General features: G+C 35.7%; 2 protein-coding genes across 6 annotated transcripts in view; one reads left to right on the forward strand and one right to left on the reverse strand.

The window, feature by feature from the left end:
- Nucleotides 1-13,309, forward strand: part of LOC110463269 (lipoxygenase homology domain-containing protein 1-like) — an 80,651-nt gene extending 67,342 nt beyond the window's left edge. For 2 of the 3 annotated variants that reach the window (XM_021517718.1, XM_021517721.1), the window contains 5 exons: nucleotides 1,279-1,411; nucleotides 2,005-2,010; nucleotides 6,173-6,327; nucleotides 7,010-7,167; nucleotides 7,710-13,309. In XM_021517718.1, coding sequence (XP_021373393.1) covers nucleotides 1,279-1,411; nucleotides 2,005-2,010; nucleotides 6,173-6,327; nucleotides 7,010-7,167; nucleotides 7,710-8,211 — 954 coding nt within the window. In that variant the 3' untranslated portion in view covers nucleotides 8,212-13,309. The remainder of the gene's footprint in view (nucleotides 1-1,278; nucleotides 1,412-2,004; nucleotides 2,011-6,172; nucleotides 6,328-7,009; nucleotides 7,168-7,709) is intronic. The other variant, XM_021517720.1, reaches the window with a different exon arrangement.
- Nucleotides 13,310-13,860: 551 nt separating this feature from the next.
- Nucleotides 13,861-27,165, reverse strand: LOC110463282 (spermatogenesis-associated protein 6-like). 3 transcript variants are annotated; one of them, XM_021517750.1, is made up of 12 exons: nucleotides 26,971-27,165; nucleotides 26,341-26,478; nucleotides 26,079-26,127; nucleotides 24,689-24,861; nucleotides 24,193-24,291; nucleotides 23,859-23,914; nucleotides 22,171-22,351; nucleotides 19,284-19,398; nucleotides 18,773-18,898; nucleotides 17,995-18,188; nucleotides 17,644-17,732; nucleotides 13,861-16,383 (listed from the first exon to the last, which is right to left on the reverse strand). In XM_021517750.1, exons 1-12 carry the CDS (start codon nucleotides 27,016-27,018, stop codon nucleotides 16,245-16,247), a joined length of 1,407 nt encoding a protein of 468 aa, XP_021373425.1. In that variant the 5' UTR covers nucleotides 27,019-27,165; the 3' UTR covers nucleotides 13,861-16,244. The 3 variants fall into 3 exon arrangements, with proteins under 3 accessions (XP_021373425.1, XP_021373427.1, XP_021373426.1); XM_021517752.1 differs by having other exon boundaries at nucleotides 17,602-17,732; XM_021517751.1 differs by having other exon boundaries at nucleotides 22,171-22,273; nucleotides 26,971-27,164.
- Nucleotides 27,166-27,223: the final 58 nt, after the last annotated feature.

Raw genomic sequence — 27,223 nt, forward strand, 5'->3', positions numbered from 1 at the left:
GTGACTTGTTCTGTAGGTAATCCTCCATGACCTTGTGATACAACACAGTGACTTGTTCTGTATGTAATCCTCCATGACCTTGTGATACAACACAGTGGCTTGTTCTATAGGTAATCCGCCATGACCTTGTGATACGACACAGTGTCTTGTTCTCTAGGTAATCCTCATGACCTTGTGATACAACACAGTGACTTGTTCTCTAGGTAATCCTCCATGACCTTGTGATACAACACGGTGACTTGTTCTGTAGGTAATCCTCCATGACCTTGTGATACAACACAGTGACTTGTTCTGTAGTTTATCCTCCATGACCTTGTGAAACAACATGGTGACTTGTTCTCTAGGTAATCCTCCATGACTTTGTGATAGGACACAGTGTCTTGTTCTCTAGGTAATCCTCATGACCTTGTGATACAACCCAGTGACTTGTTCTCTAGGTAGTCCTCCATGCCCTTGTGATACCCCACGGTGCCTTGTTCTCTAGGTAATCCTCTATGACCTTGTGATACAACACGGTCACTTGTTCTCTAGGTAATCCTCATGACCTTGTGATACAACGCGGTGACTTGTTCTCTAGGTAGTCCTCCATGACCTTGTGATACAGCACAGTGACTTGTTCTCTAGGGAATCCTCCATGACCTTGTGATTCAACACGGTGACTTTTTCTCTAGGTAATCCTCCATGGCCTTGTTATACAACACGGTGACTTGTTCCCTAGGTAATCCTCCATGACCTGGTGATACAACACGGTGACTTGTTCCCTAGGTAATCCTCCATGACCTAGTGATACAACACGGTGACTTGTGCTCTAGGTAATCCTCATGACCTTGTGATACCACACAGTGACTTATTTTGTAGGTAATCCTCCATGACCTGGTGATACAACACGGTGACTTGTTCCCTAGGTAATCCTCCATGACCTTTTGATACAACACAGTGACTTGTTGTGTAGGTAATCCTCCATGACCTGGTGATACAACACGGTGACTTGTGCTCTAGGTAATCCTCATGACCTTGTGATACAACCCGGTGTCTTTTTCTCTAGGTAATCCTTCATGACCTTGTGATACAACACCGGGACTTGTTCTCTAGGTAAACCTCCATGACCTTGTGATACAGCACAGTGACTTGTTCTCTAGGGAATCCTCATCACCTTGTGATACCACACAGTGACTTGTTCTCTAGCTAATCCTCATGACCTTGTGATACCACACGGTGACTTGTTCTGTAGGTAATCCTCCATGACCTTGTGATACGACACAGTGTCTTATTCTGTAGGTAATCCTCCATGACCTTGTGAAGGACGAGAAGTTACAGTTTGATGTAGACAGATGGCTGTCCTACGATGATAAGGGTGGTGATATAGTCGTGGAAGTCCCGGTCAAACACCCTAAACACGATGCATGGCCAGGTAAGGCAACTTCATTTTCCTAGGAATGACTCAATATGTAATCTTTGCTTTGTGATGATGGGGCAAGCATTATGTTACATGTATCAGCATTATCAATAGTTAAGTCTCTAAGACAAGTGTTTGGCTTGGCAGTGTTTGACTTTTTATATCCAAATCTATCTATATTAACAGCATGAAGTCAATATTACTGCTAGAATGAATATGTTTGATTGTTAATCACACACTCAAGTGTTTATGTAGTGTAATAAAACAATCACTTTTTTTGTGTAATTGTAATATTGCCCATTGTTATGTCATAAGGAACAATGATGAATCTAATTATGGTGGCATTTTTTTCTCTTTTTCTGGTCAAACTTTTGACAACACGTGCTAGTTTAGATTAAGTTGTAGTGCCAGTGATGATAACAATCTCTAGCTTCCACTCCTTTTGATGATGACGATACTCCATGAAGATTACTTTGTAAAAAAATCTTTGACATCAGACCTTGTTCAACAATGAAGAATGAAATAGTCCTTCAGTCAGTTTTAGTGTGGCTTTTCTCATCAAGTATTAATTTTTCTTTCTTGTTTTCTTGTGATTTTTGACTTCATAGCGCCAGGTAAGATTGCTTGTGTTTAGTTGTGGCTTCCTTAAATATTTAATAATGGCTTTGTAATAGTAATATATATATATGTGCATGGTGGTGAAACAACCTTCACTTGACTCAGACATCTTAATAAGCTTCTGACTTGTATTTGTACTGTAAACCAAAAAAAAAAAAAAAAAAAAACTAGAGCAGGATTTGTGTGGTACAAATGTGTACGTATTTATATTGGGGCATATCCATGTCTTAAGTCTTTCGAAACATAAGTAGAATGTAGCAAAGAGGAAAAGGTGCATATAAACTCCTTTATAACATAGAAAATTTACACCTTTAGGCCACAACAGATCATTTCTACTTAAAAAAGTATTTTTTGTAAACCCTGCCAGACTAAATTTTAGCAACAAGGTATCAGGGACTGATAGTCCACCAGTAACTACAAGGTAACGGCCAACTTCAGGGACTGATAGTCCACCAGTAACTACAAGGTAACGGCCAACTTCAGGGACTGACAGTCCACCAGTAGCTACAAGGTAATGGCCAACTTCAGGGACTGACAGTCCACCAGTAACTACAAGGTAACAGCCAACTTCAGGGACTGATAGTCCACAAGTAACAACAAGGTAACGGCCAACTTCAGGGACCGATAGTCCACCAGTAACTACAAGGTAACGGCCAACTTCAGGGACTGATAGTCCACCAGTAACTATACAAGATAACGGCCAACTTCAGGGACTGATAGTCCACCAGTAACAACAAGGTAACGGCCAACTTCAGGGACCGATAGTCCTCCAGTAACTATACAAGATAACGGCCAACTTCAGGGACTGATAGTCCACCAGTAGCTACAAGGTAACGGCCAACTTAAGGGACTGATAGTCCACCAGTAGCTACAAGGTAACAGCCAACTTCAGGGACTGATAGTCCACCAGTAACAACAAGGTAACGGCCAACTTCAGGGACCGATAGTCCACCAGTAACTATACAAGATAACGGCCAACTTCAGGGACTGATAGTCCACCAGTATCTACAAGGTAACGGCCAACTTCAGGGACTGATAGTCCCCCAGTAACTACAATGTAAAGGCCAATTTCAGGTACTGATAATCCACCAGTATCTACAAGGTAACGGCCAACTTCAGGGACTGACAGTCCACCAGTAGCTACAATGTAACGGCCAACTTCAGGGACTGATAGTCCACCAGTATCTACAAGGTAACGGCCAACTTCAGGGACTGATAGTCCACCAGTAACTACAATGTAAAGGCCAATTTCAGGGACTGATAATCCACCAGTATCTACAAGGTAACGGCCAACTTCAGGGACTGATAGTCCACCAGTAGCTACAAGGCAACGGCCAACTTCAGGGACTGATTGTCTACCAGTAACTATACAAGGAAACGGCCAACTTCAGGGACTGATAGTCCACCAGTAGCTACAAGGTAACGGCCAACTTCAGGGACTGATTGTCTACCAGTAACTATACAAGGTAACGGCCAACTTCAGGGACTGATAGTCCACCAGTAGCTACAAGGTAACGGCCAACTTAAGGGACTGATAGTCCACCAGTAGCTACAAGGTAAAGGCCAACTTCAGGGACTGATAGTCCCTACAAGGTAACGGCCAACTTCAGGGACTGATAGTCCACCAGTAGCTACAAGGTAAAGGCAAACTTCAGGGACTGATAGTCCCTACAAGGTAACGGCCAACTTCAGGGACTGATAGTCCCCCAGTAGCTACAATGTAACGGCCAACTTCAGGGACTGATAGTCCACCAGTAACTATACAAGGTAACGGCCAACTTCAGGGACAGATAGTCCACCAGTAACTACAAGGTAAAGGCCAACTTCAGGGACTGATAGTCCACCAGTAGCTACAAGGTAACGACCAACTTCAGGGACTGATAGTCCCTACAAGGTAACGGCCAACTTCAGGGACAGATAGTCCACCAGTAGCTACAAGGTAAAGGCCAACTTCAGGGACTGATAGTCAACCAGTAGCTACAAGGTAACGGCCGACTTCAGGGACTGATAGTCCACCAGTAGCTACAATGTAACGGCCAACTTCAGGGACTGATAGTCCACCAGTAACTACAATATAACGGCCAACTTCAGGGACTGATAGTCCACCAGCAAAGTCAACCACCTTGTTACAATGCAGTTGATAATTTATACTTACAATGCATAGCTAGAATCAGATTATTACAACTGATGCTAAATAGAGAAAAACTGTAGATATTATAATATTGATCGTAGAAATACACTTCGTAACCTATAGGATATTGGAGATTCATAGTATTTTGTTTTAAAGTGCACCTATTATAAAACATTGCATAAATCTTCTGTAAAACCATCTTATTTTAGAAATACAATTATTATATTTAAGCTAGCAGAGCTGCACTCAACAAAAAGTAAGAAAGACATAGGAAATTTGGCGAATTCTTTATTAAAATACATGTTTATTTTCATGGGAAAAAGGAAAAACACTTTTCCGTTTAGAGAATGTGTAGATGTAATGTCTACACTTGTGTTGTGTCAAGTGAAATAGATGTTGTGGAAATGTAATTTGTAAATTTGTACTGTTGTGTATTTGTTTATACGTACTTGAACCAGTGAGACATATGGCTCAAGGAATAATAAATAACTTAAAGTTGAAAAAACGGTTTATAACATCTTTCTGAATGAGTTAGGAGTCTCATTATAGTACTACGAGAAAATTTTTGGTGGATCATTAGTTGCCACTTCGTCCGTCCTTCCGTCCGTCCTTTTCGTGTCCGGAGCATAACTTTACCCACATTTCAGCTAGGATCATGAAACTTGGTGTGTACATCACTCATACAAAGACGATGTGCACTGGCCCAAATTAGGGGCCCACAGCCCCTTATTTACATAGTTGTTGCCCTTTGCTTAAATGTTGTGTCCGGGGCATAAATTTGCCTGCATTTAAGATAGGATCATGAAACTTTCACTTGTATGTACTTTAGTCATACTAAGGTGATGTGCACTGTGCACAATTTAGGGCTCACAACCCCTTATTTACAGACGTATTGCCCTTTGTTGCCCTTTACTAAAATGTCGTGCCTGGAGCATAGCTTTGCCTGCATCAATTAAGGTTGGATCATGAAACTTGGTGTGTACATCAGTCATACTAAGGTGATGTGCACTGTACCAAATTAAGGGTCCACTACCCCATATTTACAGAGTTGTTGCCCTATGTTAAAACATTGTGTCGGGAGCATAACTTTTCCCGCAATTAAGATAGGATCATGAAACTTTCACTTGGTTTGTACATCAGTCATACTCAAGCAATGTGCAGGGTACCAAATTCAGCACAGAGGTATTGCCCTTTTATAAAATATTGTGTCCTGAGCATAAGTCTTGAGTCCCTTTCGAAACAAAATTGAAATGCACAGTGTAAAAAATTTAAAATTACCATTGAATTAATATTGGTACGTGTATATCATTGTAACACATATACAATACATGTAACAGTTAACAATTGTTTTTTCATCAACAATGATATTTTCTTCTGATAATACATACAGAAACATAATACAAAATATTGTAATCTAATGACAGAAAAGGACAGTGACCGCATCTTTGTACAGAACGGAAATTAGATCATTTTGTTTACTATTTTTAGCTACACTGTAATAGTAATCACTCTTTCTAAAAAATGTATGCTGGAGATCCATAATTTTATATTTGCTACTCACTTCCTGTCTTCAGGTACCTGTAATATGAAACTACTGGAAATGGCACCAAATAGATTTTTTTGTATGATGCTTTTTTGATTTCGCACTTCCAATATTTAATCTACTTTCTTTACCCGTGACCCTAACATCACAAATTTGACTCGTGTCCATAACTGGTGAATTCTGAACTCCTAACATTACATTAGTTGTTTTTTGGAGATAAATTGGGGAAAGTTATGTTACACTTTGACCTACTTCTAGACAGATTTTTGGATGAATCCATATGTTAAATATTTTACATAAATTTCTGTACAGTATATGAAGATCCATTTTACAGATTGAAATACCGGTATATATTTATTGAAAATAAGGAAATACAGTGGGTATTAATAAAGATTCTTTTAAGATATACAGCGGTATATCACAACATCGGGTAAATAAGTGCTGTATTATTGTACACTTCTGACTGACTTTGTGTTCTCTGCAGTGAACAAGTACGTTGTACAGACGACGACCGGGAATGAGGCTGGGTCAGGGTCAGATGCTAATGTTTACATCAACCTGTTCGGCACACTGGGTGACTCCGGCAAACGTTACCTCAAAAACAACAGGGAAGGTGGGAACACCTTCGAGACAGGAAAGGTAAGGTGAAAGGCAAAGTAGGTTATAGTGATAACCTAACCTACTTAACCTACAAAATGATAGTCCATGGAGGTCATAGGTCAGGGAGGTCACCAAGACAGAGGTCTTTGAAAAAATGAGGTGTTGTCTGTTTAGCATTCATAGTATTTCATAACTTCACACTTTAATATCAAATCATCCTGTAATTAAGTATTTTTTATAAAATAACTATTTTGATAATGATGCAACCTTGTGAATCATGGTCTCTTAAAGATGAAACCCCTTTTGGTTGTGGTCTGATAAAGATGCAACCTCTTGAGGTCAAGGTCTGATAGAGACGCACCCTTTTGAGGTCATGGTCTGATAAAAATGCAACCTCTTCAGATCATGGTCTGATAAAAATGCAACCTCTTCAGATCATGGTCTGATAAAAACGCACCCCTTTGAGGTCATTGTCTGATAAAAACGCACCCTTTTAAGGTCATGGTCTGATGAAGATGCACCCTTTTGAGGTCATGGTCTTATAAAGATGCAACCTATTCAGAATGGTCTGATAAAGATGCAACCTCTTGAGGTCATGATCTGATCAAAGTCACAAAATGAAAGTTGAAATGGTCACTATCGAGATTCGAGCTCTTCCTGGCCACTCCAAATTGTTCATGATCTATGAAGATTGTATGCTAGTCCTCATTATTACTTGTAGGTGGACACCTTTGTAGTGGAGGCTGTAGAACTTGGTCGCCTAGAGACCATCGTCATTGGTCATGATTCCTCAGGATCTGATCCTGCCTGGTTGGTGGAGAGGGTCACAGTTATGGAGTCTGACGATGCAGAAAAACGTTACTTGTTTCCATGTGGCAGGTAAGTTCTGAGTCCTATAGAATACATATAGAAGATAAATCAATCTTCGTTATTTATTAATTATTAGGCTCAACATTGTAGTGTATATATTCTATCAAACACAGACTTTAGGAAGTCATTGGCATAAGAAACAGCTGTGATTTGTGTTGCCTTTTTATCTGTACAGAGAAAAATATCTAAAGATCTTCTTTGTAACTTTGGTTTGAGTGGTAAATATTGAACAAGTCATTGAAACAATTTGACACTGTGACAGGGTAAAATGAGGCCTTATAGCATATATTCAACATACAGAGCTATACAAAATTTTGGTTCTATTTTTACATTCCATTATGATAGAAAAGTCTTTGGAGAGACCTACTCTTTTTAATGTGTCAAAAAATACATTGATGATAAGCTAAGGTAAAAAAATAATCAAAAATAAGATATTGATGCTTTAAGATAAATATTTGAAATATGATTTTCAGCTTATTTATAAGGTTTGGGGGTAATTTGTACAGAATGGGTGTATAGCAGGAAACTGATAATAAATGGGTGTTTTACAGTTGGCTGAAGGACGAGAACAACGTAGAACCGGTGGAATTGGAGCTGTACATGGATCGTATGGAAAAAGTGGAAATTGTCAGCTCTGACCTTAATGTCAACGGAAATCAAGGAGGGAGGAGCACACAGGAACAGAGCCAGCAACAAGAGACCGAAGAAGGAAAGCAGGAAGAGAAAGAAGGAGGTGAAGGAGAGACAGAGGGAGATACAGAAGGGGATCAAAAACTGACAGAAGGAGATCAGGGAGAGGCAGAAGGTGAAGAAGACACAGAAGGAGGACACGAGGATCAACAAACGGATGGAGAGAAAGGAGAAAATGATCAGGATGAAACAGAAACAAAAGAAGAGACAAATAATAAAGAAAGACAGGAGGAAGATGATGGAAAAACAGAGGATGAGGATAAAAAGGACGATGAGAATCAGGTGGAAAATAATGAAGGTAATGATGGAAAAACAGATGAAACAAAACCAGAAGATACTCCAAAGAAAGAGGAAAATGACTAAACAGAGTATATACATGGACAAAGTGTGCTGATAATGAAATGTGTAAATCTGTTTTACAGAACCAATTGACACACTAGACTTGGAATACATGAACATAAATGAAATACATGTATGAACAATATACCATAGAGAGTTTGGTAATGTTGTATATAGTGTTTGTGTGTATTGGTCGGAGAGCTTTAAGCCAGATATTGATACAGAGGTTAGTTAAATGTTGGTGATGGAGGGATTTACTGTAACAATACTGTGTGCTGTTATATTAATCAGGGTACAAAACTGTGAGGTTTACAATGTATTGGTAATGGGCCTTTATCAATATCTAAAACGCTGCCAAAATATTTATCATAAATGTCTCATGCAATATCTGTCTGTCTCACAGAATGTTAATCATTGTTACTGTATTTCAATGACCTTCTCAAACAACGACCCTCTAAAACATCGAACACACAGAACAGCTCTCATGCAATGACTTGCAAATGACGGACCTCGAATACAACGACCCTCTTCTGCAACTGTCCACTCACATGAAGACCCTCTTAAACAATAACTTTTACAAAATAACCCTCTCGGACAACAACCCTCTCTCTCACAACAACCCTCTCATGCAACATTCGTCTCACACAACAACTCTCTCTTGCATGAACCCTCTCACACAACAACCCTGTCATGCAACAACCCTCTCATGCAACAACCCTCTCATAAAACAACCCTCTCATGCAACAACCCTCTCATAAAACAACCCTCTCACTGTCTTGCACCTTCAAATTCCTCAGGATGATCACATTTACTCAGTGACATCTAACAGTCGGACACAACTATAATCTTGTATAAAACACACATTACAATTGACTCGCATGATGACCCTGCCATTATGACTCTCATATTAACTTATTGCATTGAATAAGATTTTTTTATTCTGTAATAAATGTTAATATCTATTAGTGCTAATGTCGACAACCCTTAGTAACAAGGCTGTAAGGATTTATTATAGCAAACTATTACTGGGTTTGGATCTTTGTTCAAATATTTAATAAAAATGTAATTGATATTTATTACCAGTTTCCATACATACACATACTGTAACAACAGATAATGTTGATACTTCATTTTCTGTCATGATTCTTGACATTCAAATTATAAGTTACATGTAATAATATCGGTGTAAATGGCGTTCTTTAATGTTTTCCTTCCCTGTTTATACATATATTGTACTAGTTTTGTTTTGGAAAATTGTAATAGTTGTCTTCTCTTGAAAAAACAGCACCAATTCCTTGTATCTAGGTAGTTAAATATGAAAAAATCAGCTTTGTTGATCATACAGCTTTTTTTTTAAGTTGATAAGAATTTTGATGAACATGTTCTGGATTTACCTAGGTATTTTAACTGAAATGAATTCCTCACCAGATTATTCTCTGTCGCAAGCTAGTATGTTTTTGTTAGATCAGCCACTGTCTTGTTTGACATCATCTGATTATGTAAGATTCATTAGAAACAGTGTTTATTTATTGTTGTCTTGAAGTGCTGAAATGTTTTCAAATGCATTTTTGTTGTAACCATTAGCCATAAATGATGTTTGTTTTGTTGTTGATTGGATTGTGTATATTTATATAGATGTAGTTAGTAAGATGTATAGTGGTTGTAGTTCAGTATTATTTTTACATGTATAACTAGGTCACTCTTTATATGGAGAAATTTGAAAAGGAAAAATTGAGATTATGACCAGAAAATGGCAGAATATAGAATTACATAGGATTAGGTAGTATACAGTGTTGAAATCTATCCTTAATGGTCAGTGGATGAATAGATTAAAATATTATTGTTTTGTGGTTTTTGAGAATTCTCCTCTGACCTTGTCCTGCCCAATTATAGGATTAGCATTTGTGACAATGTCACACCATCTAAAATCTAAAATGTGTGATGTGTCAAAGTCATGTGACCATGGTACATCATCCAATGATTGTTATTTATTAAGGTCATGTGACCATGGTACATCGTCCAATGATTGTGATGTGTCAAGGTCATGTGACCTGCAACACGTTCTAATATTTGTTTTTTTATGATGCTCATATAAACATGCAACTCCGTCCAATGATTGTGATGTATTTATGTTGTGTTACATCACATATCCTAACATCTGTCTTGTCTTTGCACGATTTGTCATATTAATCTGCTAAAGTGATCAGTGATTTATAAACAAGATGTCTTCCAGCTGATTACCAAATACCGTATAAGAATCATCTGACTAATGAAAAGGTCAATCCGGGCCACGAAGGGTTCGGGTCCTGTTATTTTTTGGAATTTGTATTGTAACTAATAAATAAATTGTGTAATATATTTAATTATGTATATTTTTCACACAGAGATACATATTTTCTTTCTTTTCAATTTATTATGCATATGTTATTTACTGTATATAAGATATATTAATATATTTCCATGGTGTATTTAGCTGTCTTAAGATTACGAAGTTGCCACATAAGTACTGGAATGTGTCGTCATCAATCAATGTTGCATCCTTTTTGTGTACATAGATGTCTGTTGACGAGACCTTTGACCCAGACCTTTACAGTGTTACAATCTGGCCACCTGAACAAATGCATGCTGGGAAATAAACCTTTGATAGTTTGTCTCTGTGTTTCATCACTAGGTTACCTAGAGACTAGGATGAGTTTAGGCTGTACATGGAAGTAAATTTTGTACATTTTTGTAACAGAAGCTTATAAGACTTGTCTAAAAAGACAGTGATCCCAGTTCTCGTTTGTTCATAATTTGTTGTATTGGAATCTTTTTACGAAGTCCACTTGTCAACAAAATTAAGGCACAGAGGTCAAATTACGTAAGTGCCTGTTGTCGTTTTTATTCGGCAATAAGCCCATTCATGTACCAACATCATCCATATCTATCACAGTTTAGTAGAAGTGCCAACAAATGTAATTTCATTATCCTGTAATAAGCCGACACTGGACGTTTAGTCAGAGATTACCCGGTATGTTGGTCCCCTGGGCATTTTGGATAAATATGGTATGAACATGTTTATTGTAAGTCAATATTTATGTAGCGACCTGTAGTTATTCCCTTGGACTAGAATTCAATGCAGTGAATTGTGATGTTCATTTAGTCGGTGAGTAAGAAAATCAGAAACTGAGTCATTAGAAATTAGCATAGATTCGGAAATTTTAGAGAATGACAATACTTTTTCCAGGAGCATAAATTGTTTTTGTGAAAATATTTGTTATGAGAAATAACATTTTTATCAACTTGTCTAATACAGTGTATAAGGAATTAAGGTCAGTTTGGAGTTTGTTTTGTCTCCAAAATATTGGATGAAATATTTGTTCTTTTTCAGTTCGATTAACTGCAATATAATTGATGATCTACCTCAAGTAGTTCTGTATTGGTAAAATAAACATCTGGTAAATGTTTACAGTAACCATGAAAGGTTTCGGGAACAAAAACACTATTGTTTTAAAAAATAAAAAACTAGTCAAATTGAGGGTGATCATTGTCAGGAGATTAGTTAAATCTGATGCTGCATGTTGAGCAGTAAGCAAAGTTAGTAGTAGAAGTCACAAACATGTTTTAAAAGTATTAATTTCACAACTAAACCAGCATACACATATTAGTTAGATTGTGTCCTGATATTTTTTCCCAATATAGATTTTCTAGTTTAGTGATATTTTCTATAATTTATTATCTTTAAAATGGAAAACCTAACTCAGTGCCTTATTATAATGTACAGAATTGACATCTGGAATGTTTTCCAGGTTTTTCCAATCCATAATAGGATTTAAAATATTTAACATATTTATATAATTAACATATTTATTGGAACCTGATGTAAGATGAACATGTACATGTTTATCTATCATATATATTTGTAAGAATTCACTAGTTAATTATACACTTTGATTTTCTGAGGATGAAATTAGCCTTTAATTAATATACCTATTTATTGAACAGAATCTCTGGAATTTATCAAAATTTTGTAATATGCCAATGATTTTAGTAGCATGTCTTTTTGTTTTATTTTTCAAATTTAGATGTGCCAACAAATCAGTCTTATGTAGATGTTTTTAAATCATTTTTGAATTGTTCATTGCACTAAATAGTTGTATATCTGGTTCAGTGTACTTCTGTAAACCAGAAAGGTTGAATTAAGCTGGATAACTGACTGAACCAAACCCCTTCAGTCTCTGCTTTGAGTATGAACTCTTGTAACATCAGTTGAACAGGCTACCATTTTACATTTCTTGCCTCTTTTCTTTTCCTATTTTATGATTTTTACTTATAATATATAGTATTACAATACTGAATCTCTGTCTGGGATGTTTTACAATGATATAATTTCCGTATGATTATATATGTATACCCTATGATTTTATATATAGTTCAATCTCGTAATGACTTTGTGTATCGTTTAGTTATGAAGACAAAACAAACCAACAAGGAAAAATAGTTTATCACTGCTAACGTTTTAGCAATGATCTATATTTGCCTTGTTGATTTTTCAGTCTGCATATTAATGATACATAAATGTAGTTGTGAAGTATTAGATATACAGACTAAGAAATATAAGGCCACAAGCTTATAAGGCTAGAAAACAGTAGTGATGATCAACTATATTAGCCTTGTTGATGATTTTTTTAGTCTACATATACATGTATAACTTGTTACCTGTTTGATATAAATTGTATACCTAAGTATTAATCTGTTTGGTTGAAGACATTGAAGCAGTGTTAACACTGTCCTTCAGATTTCCAATTACAGTGAATCTCAAAAATGTTTAAAAAATTACAAGTAACATGCTTATTTTGACGAAATGCCTCTTTTTAATACAGAAATCGAACTTGCAGATAGATCAAAGGGTGCCTATTTTTTCTGCTGTACTTGTGATATATACTGTGTTATCCTTGATGTAGGTAAATATGTAGGAAGAACTAGTATAGTCCAAAGCTCGTTTCTGTGATTATTTATCTGTCGTATTCCAGGTGGACGGTTTTTGTATTGTAATGATTTTTTTCTGTGTACCTAAGAATTATTTTAATATTTCGTTGACTAAAATACATATCCATTTTATTCAATATATTCATTAACAAGCCATTCTGTTTTTGTTATGTTTTTTGCCCTTCTCTACCCCGACACGAACCACCAAGGTTATGTTCAGATCGTCGCGTCTTCAGTTGGTGCATATGACAGAAATACTTGGTAATATCCGTGTATTTATATCCATAACGGCAGCGTCACTGACAGTTACGTGGTCTTCAAACGTGATTTTGTGTCATCACAATGCTCTCATTACCAATTTATATCCTTTCATTCATTTCTGTATCTAAATTTTCTGAAATAAACTCTTAAAATAATACCTGTTCCTGACAATTTAAAGTCCAAAGTTCAGTAGGATTTTTCCTGTCGTAATCATCCCAATAACAGACAGATTTTATATACATATGTAGTTGTTGACATTAAAGTTTGCCTCAATTTTTCTGATTATTGTTCAAAACATTACCATTTAAGAAGTCCTCATATTTCTGTTAAGTAGTTTCAGGATTGAGTTAGTAGTGGTTCTAGCGAGTTATACGACATCAATTAAAACCCTTTAAATTATAACCATGGTTACTTAAAAGAAAGCAAGCAAACTGGTAATATGTTTGTATAAATATTTTATTTTCTATTTGGTATTACATGTATATAATTTCATATTCAAATACAGATAAAACTAGACATAAAATCACTGGGGTGTGTAGAACGTGCAATGTATGTATGGATTCCTCGCACACAGCTGTTTAATCTGACAGACGGAATATTGGAATCTGCAAGACTGGATTTGAAATTCAGCTAAAACCAATTCGGTTCAGACTGTACAAGTCTAATTTCAGATGTGAAAATCTAACTCATAAAGTAGAAATTAATCCAGTTTGAGTTTTCATGACAACTGCTTGATTGTAACAGCTGATGAATTGATTTGAAAATTAATTTGAGTGATAAACATACAGTTAGTTAAGGGCTATTCCATAATTAATCATAAGGGGAGGTGGGAGGCACCTGTAGCAATATTATTAAGAATGGAGGGGTAAAACGCCAGTCTGCCTTCCATTCCTTATAATGAATTAGTTCTAGTATCCAATGACTGGCTCAGCCTCAGAAAAAATGCCTCTCATCTCTCCCATCCCTCCCATAAAGTTACTTCTGGAACAGCCCAGTACTAAATGGAGAAAACTTTTAACACAATTTCCCTTTAGAAAAATAACCATGTATATAACCTAACTAATGTTGAACGTCATTTACGTTACATAAAAACAGCATCCAGTTATGTCGGGTAAAGTTCCCCAAACAACACATTTACTTCAGTAAACTGACCCCAACCAACATGTACACGGTACATCCTGGTCATTTAATCATCAGGCTTCAGGTAAAAATCTGTAATAATTTTCCTCAAGTAACGAAACAGGATTCGTTGCTTCAACACCTAACCATTTCCTCACAACAACTGAATGGAATGCGAGTCTTTTGGGCAGAATACAATTGTAGGGCTAATGAGATTCTACCGTGAAAATATATGTGAAACTTAACAGAACAAAATATCTAGCTTAACTTGGTGCTGATGTATGCTGCAATGAATGCATCTATCCTTGGCAGGCAAATAAATAACTAACTGTGAAAAAATCTGTTACCAAGGAAACCCTGCTAAGTTAGTCTCTAACACTGACTACAACATAATACTGAATCACAGGTCGGGTCGGAATGGGCGGAGTATTGGTATCACTGAGGCTTTGCCTCATTCTATAATAAATATATGGATATATTCCACGTAAGACAGCTCAAGTTAATATTTTCAATGTATTATTCTCGTTTACTTTCTGTATATTTTTATGAATAGATATTTGTAAATCAGATGGATTTAACAAAGTAAACACTTTCCCTGCTGAAAACAATTTATTTTACAACATTGCATCTAACTGAACATTCACAACTTTTTCTCCTATATATATATATACTATTGTAAAAGGCTTATAAATTACCAGAAGGGAAAAAGGGCAAAGACTTTGAAGACAGCGAACTTCATGCAGATTTCTTTAAGTGGATATTTGGTACCTCGGGTATACAGAATAATAACATATTCTGATTTAAAAACTTTATTTTTTAATTTTCTTTCTTTTAATACCAATATTTTACAATACAGAAACAAGGAAACAACATAAAACTACGAAAAAATTCATTAAGAATAAAAAAGTTTAAAGAGCTGATACAGAGAAAAAAATAGTACATCAAGTATATGCAGAGAATAATATTTTATGATTATTCTCTTTGAAAGTAAATATTTTTGATTTTAGCAGTTTCATAAAATATAATCATTTTTCAGACAAGGTACTGGTGTTTCTTTAATTTATATACAAAATGTGTTTGATAATCTACATAAACGTGATCCTTGGTATACATACATACATATTCATAAAAAACTACTTTAATAAGGATTATTGACATTAGAAACATTGTCATGATGAAAAATGTCAGCACTTTCGGTTGAGGTAATGCATTTCTAGGCCTTTTTTTATCCTCCCTAGCTCAGCTGTGGAAAATTTGCAGTTTTTGCAAAGACTGAAACTCCTTTGTAGACATGATATCTAAAATCTTAAACTGCCTTCAACAAATTTCATAAAATGATACATAAAATAAATAACTATTTGATTAAATACCATAATTATCTAACATGAAGACCTAAAAATACAATTAAAAACAAATATTACCGTAGCCAGACAAAATTGGTGAGTTACTTAGTTTTGCAAAATCGTTTAATCTACTGAAATTACAGAAGACTTGTTTTGATAAGCTTTCTGAAATATTCCATTAATTTTTGAAATGATAAAGTGCATGTGTGTAATTTTAGTGGTTAATTTTTAAGAAAATTCTACAATAAATAAAGAGCTCACTAAAATTGTTGAGGTACAGTAAGTATATCACAGAGATTGGTTGACACTGGTCCCTAATGGCAGTATATGCTGACCACTGACACTAAATACAATTCTCTTCCCAAATTAATATGCGTTCTTATACATTTTCTGGTATGATGTGCTCAGGGTATCGTTGAAAACTTGTCGGTGAGACTTGGCTGTAAATTGAGCTGCTCTGTCTGTCCAATATTTCCCGTTGTCCAGGTGTACGGCGGCTCGCGGGCTGCAACATATAACACAACATCAAAGTACTATATATAAAGTCATTATCAGGGTCCACTGTAATGCTTAGACCCATTTACTGGGTTTGTTTTTAACAGATTTGAATTATGATCATTTAAAGTTAATGTGTAGGCTATCTGCATATAGCAAGTTTCTAGCACCCCCCCCCCCCCCCCCCCCCCCCCCCCCCCCCCCCCCCCCCCCCCGAGACCTGGCCTATTTCCTTTGTGAAAGGTGGGGGAATAGTCCTGGTTAAGAGGAATCTGAATATATGATTATGTTTTAACATTTGGTCACATTATCCAAAAGTGTAATAAAAAAACAACCCTGTATATGTTTATTTACCAACAGATGAACTTTCATAGGATTCCTCGATATATGCTTTTCTTTTCAATTTAGTAATTTTGACCTAGACAGTATTTTGACCCTGCCCTAGGTATGAATTATTTGGAGTCTTACTCAATTGTATATATACAAGATCTAATCTTGTAATTACACTTGTACCTTTATTATGCAGTGATGTATATATTTTTGCAAAAGTCTAACATGCCAACACTATGCAATGTACCATGCATATTTTATAAAACAAAATTAACATCTCCCCAACAAATATAGCAAATAACATCTCAACGTAAGCAGCCACTAAAATTTTAAAGTCTAAATTCATGCGTATAGCTAAAATTCAAAATACAGAGAGGTAAAAAAAAATAATGTAAATTAAACAAAAAAGTACAGAGAAGAATTTAACCAAGAGAGAAAAGCAGTTGTCCACTGAAACACAAAATTACAAGCTGTCACTGTATATTTTAATCCAAACTCATGTTTTTTGTTATAACTAAGCCTCCCCATTGCCAATACATGTAATCAGTTACATCAAATTGTTTATAAAGCTCAACGTTATCTGTGTTAATCATATAGTGGGTCATTTCCCATTGATAAGTTTTTACCATTGACAAGTTTTCAAACATTCAAAGAGTCAAATTGAAAAAAAATGTGAGTATTTAAGTCTTGACTTGCGTGTAATTAATAAAATTCTGCTCATTTCAAATTTCAAAGTATAAATTGTGATAAGAAAGTCCTATCTGCATATGTTCATTTTTTTTCACACAAGACATATTAGGAGACACTCTTTAATTTTGTTAGACACAAATAAGACAGCAGACAAAGGCTTTCTCCCCGAGACAGACAGACACAGAACAATACAAAGAGTGATATGTACATGTAAACTAGGAGCATCCCACAGCTGGACGTCTAATAATACCTCCGACTCTTCACAATGCTGGTATCAATTTGTAAGTCATCCAACGAGTTCCTGGAAAGTGATATATATGGGGAGTACCTTCTGGGAGCCTGTTGGGACAGAAAAAGAAATGTAGATAAATGACTACCAACATGATTGTGTGCCATGGTGCACATCCCACAATTCACTCAAACAAATAATGACAAACATATTTTTTCCTTTAAATTTCTACATTTGAACACATTCTATTTTTGAGAGAATATTCTCTGCATTTTGTACAGGAATTTACTTTGATAAATATAAGTGAGCAAAATGATCTTATCAGCTATAGTAAGAAATGTCAGTTTTACATGGTGTATGTAATTAACGTACAGGAGACACACTCCTCAGGATCTCCCGACTCCGCCTTAGACTTTCCTGTACCCTCAGTTCAATCCTCTCAGCAGGGGTGAGGCCACCATACCTCTGTCGCAGGGTGGACCGATACAGTAGGGGGCTGGGGGAGCGGGACCTTGGAGGGATGTAAAGGTCATCTACTGAGCGGGTCAGGGCAGCGACCTCAGCATCTATCATTAAGCCATACAAGGAATTCATCAATAGATCTCCAAATATCACACAACTTTTCTTACATGTTATGTTGTTTGTGCACCTTGTACTGACCAGTACCTTAGATTTTCTGGGTTTTTTTTTTTTTAATTTTCTACTTCAGTAATATCTTGGATAATCAATGTTTAAATTAAAACTTCTGACTTCAGGAGAAACTATACTGTAAACATACTGATATTCTAACCAATCCTATTTCAGTACATGTGTGTATAAACAAAACTGCAAGCATACTGATTCTAAATTATCTCACTTCATTATAAACTATACTGTAAACAAACTAATATTTAATCTTTCTTCAATATAACAGTACTGTAGACATACTGATATACTAACTAATTAATGTCTGTTCAATATAACAATACTGTAAACATATTGTTATACATGCATTCTAATTGTTATAAACATATATCAGCAAAATTTTGTTGATAGTCTGCATGCATTTCTGTCACATTTTATTACAGAAAGTTTTGAAGTTTTAACAGCAGATTTGTACAGGGATAGTTGCTTGTTTATATTATAATCTGCAGAGATACTGGACACCTACCTTCATCGTCGCTTGGAACAAATCGTGACTGATAGACAGGAATTGGATCATCTCCAGCATCCCGCATCACCTTTCTTAGGCGGTATTTGTTGACATCAGGGTAGGAGGCGTAATCACTGTAATATTCTGGAACAAAATTTACATAGCAGTCTTTAAAATCGGAGGAGAATACTTTTCACTGCTATCTGACTTTTGTGTTTTTCCTCTGCAATGAAGGTGAATTTATGATGACAGCGAATATTAGTACACGTGATACCTCATATACAGTAATAATAATATGTGTAGGGCAAAAATAAAACTGGGCAAATATGGATTCTAGTGGTGAAGGTTGAAGATTGGATTGGGCAAAAGTTTCCCAGTATACAGTATGAGCAGTGTCTTTTCATTCATCATTCATCAAAATGGAACTCATGTTTTGATATTCAAAATCAAGATATTTAGAATAACATATTTTAAATTCCAAATTGATATTCATGACAGACACAAGAATTTAGCAGTGTCATGACCTCACCTGTATCTGACAAGGCACTACGAGGTCTGCTGCTGGAACGCTTGGCCTTTTTCTTACTCTTTTTGGTTTTGGGTCCTCCGGTTCCTGGGATACGACCGATCAGGCTTTTCTCCAGCTGTATAATGTAAGGGGTCAAATATTCATATATAAGGAAGTTAATCTTAACTGAAGCATACTTGACAACTTTAAAAGATTTCATACGAGAGAAACTGTGGCATCAACGAAAAATGTATGAAAATATCTAACAAATTAAAATTGTAAAAGTTTAAAAAATAGCACAGTCTGAATTGTTTATGCAATGAATTCAATTTCAGTTAAAAATATATGCTAGGAAATGCTGCTGAAATTAAAAACACAAAAAAAAAAAAAAAAAATCAGGATATTTGGCAAGGATGTGTTTAATAGGTTATCATAAGTATATATTTAATTATGTAAATATGAGTAAAGAACTGCAATGAAACCATAACTATAATGAGATTATCAGCAAATATCAAATTATAAGTATCTTGACAAAACAATACTTAGCTTAGAGCAAAACCTCACTTACAACTCAATTACATATTTATGTCCAACAAAAAGTAAAGTTTTCAAATTTTGCAGTTAAAATACAGTAAAACCTTGTTATACTGCCACCATTTTCATGAGAAAAGTTGGCATTATAAGGGGGTTTGGCGACAAATTGAGGGAAAATGTATGAAGGCATTCTTATGAGAAAGAGAACAAATCATGGCAGTAAAGGAGGTCGCAAATTAAAAGGGGCATTATATCGAGGTTTTAATGTAGATAAACATTCATAGTGATAAATAGCTATTTGATGAACTGACAGGTCTGGTGAGTGTGGAGGAGTATTGAACAATGTTTAACAGTTGATGTACTGACAGGTCTGGTGAGTGTGGATCCGAAGGAGTATAGAACAATGTTTAACAGTTGATGTACTGACAGGTCTGGTGAGTGTGGAGGAGTACAGAACAATGTTTAACAGTTGATGTACTGACAGGTCTGGTGAGTGTGGAGGAGTACAGAACAATGTTTAACAGTTGATGTACTGACAGGTCTGGTGAGTGTGGAGGAGTACAGAACAATGTTTAACAGTTGATGTACTGACAGGTCTGGTGAGTGTGGAGGAGTACAGAACAATGTTTAACAGTTGATGTACTGACAGGTCTGGTGAGTGTGGAGGAGTACAGAACAATGTTTAACAGTTGATGTACTGACAGGTCTGGTGAGTGTGGAGGAGTACAGAACAATGTTTAACAGTTGATGTACTGACAGGTCTGGTGAGTGTGGAGGAGTACAGAACAATGTTTAACAGTTGATGTACTGACAGGTCTGGTGAGTGTGGAGGAGTACAGAACAATGTTTAACAGTTGATGTACTGACAGGTCTGGTGAGTGTGGAGGAGTACAGAACAATGTTTAACAGTTGATGTACTGACAGGTCTGGTGAGTGTGGAGGAGTACAGAACAATGTTTAACAGTTGATGTACTGACAGGTCTGGTGAGTGTGGAGGAGTACAGAACAATGTTTAACAGTTGATGTACTGACAGGTCTGGTGAGTGTGGAGGAGTACAGAACAATGTTTAACAGTTGATGTACTGACAGGTCTGGTGAGTGTGGAGGAGTACAGAACAATGTTTAACAGTTGATGTACTGACAGGTCTGGTGAGTGTGGAGGAGTACAGAACAATGTTTAACAGTTGATGTACTGACAGGTCTGGTGAGTGTGGAGGAGTACAGAACAATGTTTAACAGTTGATGTACTGACAGGTCTGGTGAGTGTGGAGGAGTACAGAACAATGTTTAACAGTTGATGTACTGACAGGTCTGGTGAGTGTGGAGGAGTACAGAACAATGTTTAACAGTTGATGTACTGACAGGTCTGGTGAGTGTGGAGGAGTACAGAACAATGTTTAACAGTTGATGTACTGACAGGTCTGGTGAGTGTGGAGGAGTACAGAACAATGTTTAACAGTTGATGTACTGACAGGTCTGGTGAGTGTGGAGGAGTACAGAACAATGTTTAACAGTTGATGTACTGACAGGTCTGGTGAGTGTGGAGGAGTACAGAACAATGTTTAACAGTTGATGTACTGACAGGTCTGGTGAGTGTGGAGGAGTACAGAACAATGTTTAACAGTTGATGTACTGACAGGTCTGGTGAGTGTGGAGGAGTACAGAACAATGTTTAACAGTTGATGTACTGACAGGTCTGGTGAGTGTGGAGGAGTACAGAACAATGTTTAACAGTTGATGTACTGACAGGTCTGGTGAGTGTGGAGGAGTACAGAACAATGTTTAACAGTTGATGTACTGACAGGTCTGGTGAGTGTGGAGGAGTACAGAACAATGTTTAACAGTTGATGTACTGACAGGTCTGGTGAGTGTGGAGGAGTACAGAACAATGTTTAACAGTTGATGTACTGACAGGTCTGGTGAGTGTGGAGGAGTACAGAACAATGTTTAACAGTTGATGTACTGACAGGTCTGGTGAGTGTGGAGGAGTACAGAACAATGTTTAACAGTTGATGTACTGACAGGTCTGGTGAGTGTGGAGGAGTATAGAACAATGTTTAACAGTTGATGTACTGACAGGTCTGGTGAGTGTGGAGGAGTACAGAACAATGTTTAACAGTTGATGTACTGACAGGTCTGGTGAGTGTGGAGGAGTATAGAACAATGTTTAACAGTTGATGTACTAACATGTCTGGTGAGTGTGAAGGAGTATAGAACAATGTTTAACAGTTGATGTACTGACAGGTCTGGAGAGTGTGGAGGAGTATAGAACAATGTTTAACAGTTGAGGTACTAACATGTCTGACTAGATGTACTGACAGGTCTGGTGAGACTGTACACTATAATCTGAATGTTTAACAGTTGAGGTACTAACATGTCTGACTACAAATGGAGGTCGTCCGACACAGCTGGCACTGGATGGGCGCTTGCTTGTTCCTACTTGCTCTAGCTTCTTCCTGTACACTGGAGACGGAGACCTAGAACGAAAAACAGAGGCAACTGTTGGCTTGTGGTAGTTTTTCTGGTCCTCCTCAGCATCAACATCCACGTATGTCCTACAGGGAGGTAAAAAGAACAGCCCAGTCAGTTAGTTGAATGATGTATACAGGAAAGGAAAGCTGTATATCACCTCACAGAAGAAATACAGAAAAGAAAATGAAAGTGTATTTACATGCAGAAAATAATTACTATTTCTATTATCAGGTAAGTAGAGGTTGTAAAGGTATATATTAGCTGATAAGAATCATCAACCACGAGCAACTGTAACCCACCACCCACGGCAAATCTAAAAGTTGTTAGCGTAAATGCAGGAGTAGCTAATATTTACAGTTTGAAGATCTTTGACAGATATTGCATTTGTTTTTTCAAACAAAATGTCTGTATTCTCCAATCAATGAAAATGAATATAAATCCTTACAAGAAAATGATGAGAGAGTTTGCTACTTACCACTCAATGGTTAAGAAAGAGGTGCATATAGTCAGATATTAAGGAGGGTATGTATACAATGTTATGTGAGGGAGAAGAGTGGATATTAACAAAAAATAAGGGAAAGGGAAGGTTGNATGATAGGAAATCCAAATTTCTTGTTCTTTCCCACGGTTTTACATGGGAGAATTAGTAAGTTTTGTTATCATATATATATATTGAAAGCCAAATAGGTGTTCACGCTAGCACTCGACACAAATGGAACATCATGTGACAAGACTTGGTCGATGAACATCACATATGACATGTTTTGTTATGACCAGGATCACGTGACAACATTACACTCGTCTTTTTTATGGTTGTTGGACGTCACATGACAAGACTAGTAGGGCTGCAGCAAGCTCATCAAACAAGGAAAATATGTACAAAAACAAAGCAAAATATGCAAAAATCATGAAGAAAAGCAAAAGCTAAATAGCTTAGCTATACGAAAATATTGATAAATGGTGATAGAAAAGATAATTTGTGAAAATTAAGAATGTATTACACTGACTGAGCTGTTGATCTTTTTAACATTATGTAACATAACTGTAATTCTTAAAAGGAATAAAGTATTTTATCACATTATACAAGTAATTTCATAAAATTTAATCAATAGCTTATCATATCATTGTAATTAGCCATTAAACATAATATCATGATCTTTTCACTGAACAAACAAGCAATCTGCTTCAATTCAATAAATTCATGTAGGTTTATTAATTCAATACTTTTCAAAATATTATATACAATGCAATATTTATATACATGGAACTATTACAGAAAAACAACGTGAATGGATTGTTATTGTGGCCACACTCTCAGTACATGTAATATGATTCAAAACAAACTGGTGCACAAGGAGATTCTTTATCACTCAGGTAATGAATCTTTTCCATAATTTGTTGATTTAGAACTGATACATATAACCATTATCAACCAATAAATGAGCAATACAACTTTTAAAAAATCCTGTTTTAACCCAGATTAAGCCACATCTTTGATCAATATAAAGAAACTCCTTCTATATCAAAGTTAGCATACAAAGATACAAAGTTAAACCTGACAAGCAGAAAACTCAAGTATGGATGACAAACCTCATGGAGCTTCTTGATGATGGTCGTGATGTTGAGCGAGATCGCCTTCTAGATTTCTGTGCAAAATAAATGATTATGAATGCAAATAAAAAATCTGAGATAAATAAATAAAAAAGTGTACGTCTAATCAGCAGATACCGGTAGTATTTATTTCATTAAAAAAATGTATAGGAGGTATGGATCTGTTGAACAGTTAATACACTTTACACTGTACATTTATCAATGCAATTTACAGAAAGTACAGGTATATATCAATAATTTACATAGATCAAAGTAATGTCTCATCTAAACCTAGATCTAGGGGATAGAACTTAACTAGATAGAAGTATCTTACCCTCTCATCTCTCAGAGCGTCCTCCAGAGCATCTAACTCAGGGGAAAGAGATTCACTGATGTTGGTAACAGTGAAAAACTCCAGCTTGGGTGCAATGCCCTGTGTAACAAACAAAATAGAAATAAGTATACTAAATAGTACTCACTTTATTTAAGCTATGTTAATTGTTCGGTTATAACATTTGAAGGCTGTTTAATGACCTGTTATGAAGGTTAAGCTTAAATGAAGTTAATACTGTATTTCAAATACTACAAGTCACAATCCATACTGAGGATAGAGAACTAATAAATATATAGGTCATAAGTGTATAGAATGTCAAAGACACATCAACTGAATTATAACTGAAACATTAAAAAAAAAAATTGATGTCATTTTAAATAATAAACGTTCATGAATAAAATTCTATTTACAATGAGATAAAATTTTAAAAGGCCAGGGAAATCATGCGACCCTTTGTAAGAGTTTTTGCCAGTAATATAGGGAAGTTTCTACTCACAGGGAAGTCCATAGTGCGAGCCAGAAGGAGTTCTCTTGTGTTGGAGGCATAGGCAGGAGCTAACGATGGGTATGGAAATAGGAAGTCACGAGCATTTGAAGAATAGGAAGCCAGACGAATAGCACCGTCACAGTCATCGCGCAATTGTAATAGTTCTACTATTACCAGCTCATCTGTAAGAAAAATGGTCTTAAAGTTTGAAATAACATTTATTTTGTTTTTAGTATTGTAATTGTGTGTGTGATACAACAAAAAGGTTCAACAGACCAGTTTTTCGAAATGTATAACTTAGATATGACGGAGGTTCACATTAATTTGCTGAAGTCTTCCGTACTGTGGTCTATAAACTGACAAAGAAAACCAAGGACACCATTTGTTTCCTTAACAGTAACACCACGATGTGATTTTCTAATGAGATGTTTTAACAATACATAACATTGTATCACAATCAAATATATGATAGTACGAGAAAAGGAGAAAGGATAGAAATGGAAAAGACAGAAGCATATAAAAGAAGGAAAAAATATATAGAAATTTATGTTTTTATTTGCAAAATAGTGGCATCTTAAGATAAATCAACCAACCAGTAATACTTGTTACACTCTAACTAAGTGTAACACTCTAACTAAGTATAACACTCTAACTAAGTGTAACACTCTAACTAAGTATAACACTCTAACTAAGTGTAACACTCTAACTAAGTGTAACACTCTAACTAAGTGTAACACTCTAACTAAGTGTAACACTCTAACTAAGTGTAACACTCTAACTAAGTGTAACACTCTAACTAAGTGTAACACTCTAACTAAGTGTAACACTCTAACTAAGTGTAACACTCTAACTAAGTGTAACACTCTAACTAAGTGTAACACTCTAACTAAGTGTAACACTCTAACTAAGTGTAACACTCTAACTAAGTGTAACACTCTAACTAAGTGTAACACTCTAACTAAGTGTAACACTCTAACTAAGTGTAACACTCTAACTAAGTGTAACACTCTAACTAAGTGTAACACTCTAACTAAGTGTAACACTCTAACTAAGTGTAACACTGTGATTTGTTTTCTTGTTTGGCTTAAGACGACAATTGAATATAATATATACATATATATATATTACATTTTTGTATCCAAGTAAACGTCAGAGCTCCAGAGGGTACTACATGTATTCCATTTATCCCATTCATTTTGAAATTTCCTAACTTAAATTTCATTTTCCATACATGTATGATCATGCAATTGGATCAAGTGGTTCTCCCCATTTTTCTTTATCCTGTTGGAGTAATCTCATTTGTGAAAGTGTTGAATAAAAATCTTTAGTCCTCTGAACCTCTACATTTATGAAATAACTGAATAGCTTAGATGAGATTACATCAAAAATAAGGTCTTACCTTCCAAGAAATCAGCCACTTGTGAAGGGTCTAATGCTGTGTAGTAGGTCTGCAAATGAATGAGTGAAATAGAAAATGCAAAGTTGTTGATCATTTTTAATAATGTAGAAAAAAAACTATAACATTATATTTTTCCAACATTCAAAATAGAATAAATACATCAAGATGATATATTTATAAAAAAAATCAAGTTTATAATGCAAGATTTTGATAAATTACTTCAGGGTTAATTAATTAATTAAAATGTGATGATGATACTTACTTTATCAAAAACTAAATCTTCCTTTATAAATAAGGGGAAAATAGAAGGTACAAGGTTGGTGGTCCTGTATTCACCAAACATAGATATACTGAGGTAGACATCTTCCCGGCTAGATAACCAAACCCCAGGAGCTGTCACCTGAGTAAAGAAAAAAATACATGTCTGTGCACTAAACACTTTACAAGTTATTAAACAGTTGAACAGATTGACTTTCATTTTCACTCTTTTCCATCCCTCAGACATTTAAATAAGTAACAATATATATAGCTAGTATTATATATTTCTTTTAAACCTTTATTTGCATATTGATATGCATCAACCTGTTGCATACCAATTCTTCAAAGATGAAACTTTATTTCATTACTGACCACAAACTAGTAAAACAGTAACATTTTACAAATTGTAAATGTTTTTAGGATCTATTTTTAGAAACAATATAATTAAATTTGATTCTTTCTTCAACTTAAATACTTCGAACGAACAACATACCAAAATATGTATTTAACTACTAGAAACGGTGGCACCGTTAAGCGGGTCCTTATATAAACAAGACACGACATGCCCTACTGCAGTAGCCTATCACCTAATGTCATGGAAGGATATTTTTCATGAAAGATTATGTTTACTTACCGCTCTAATTTTCAGATCCACACAACATCTCATAGCCCTTCGTGGCATATTTGAAAATTTAAGTACTTGGAAACGATTTCAAGTTCAAATAAACAACAGTAGAACTACACAAATTATGAACAACACCAACCCCCTGCACAATGTTCCCCGATGTCAGGGACGCCTCACGTCAGCAACCAGGCAAGGGGAGATAATAAACAATATTGTCAATTATAATATAATACCACAAAAATACCTTCCTTAAAACTTAATA

This window comes from Mizuhopecten yessoensis, unplaced genomic scaffold, assembly GCF_002113885.1.
Source record: "Mizuhopecten yessoensis strain PY_sf001 unplaced genomic scaffold, ASM211388v2 scaffold10885, whole genome shotgun sequence".
Lineage (NCBI taxonomy): Eukaryota > Metazoa > Mollusca > Bivalvia > Pectinida > Pectinidae > Mizuhopecten > Mizuhopecten yessoensis.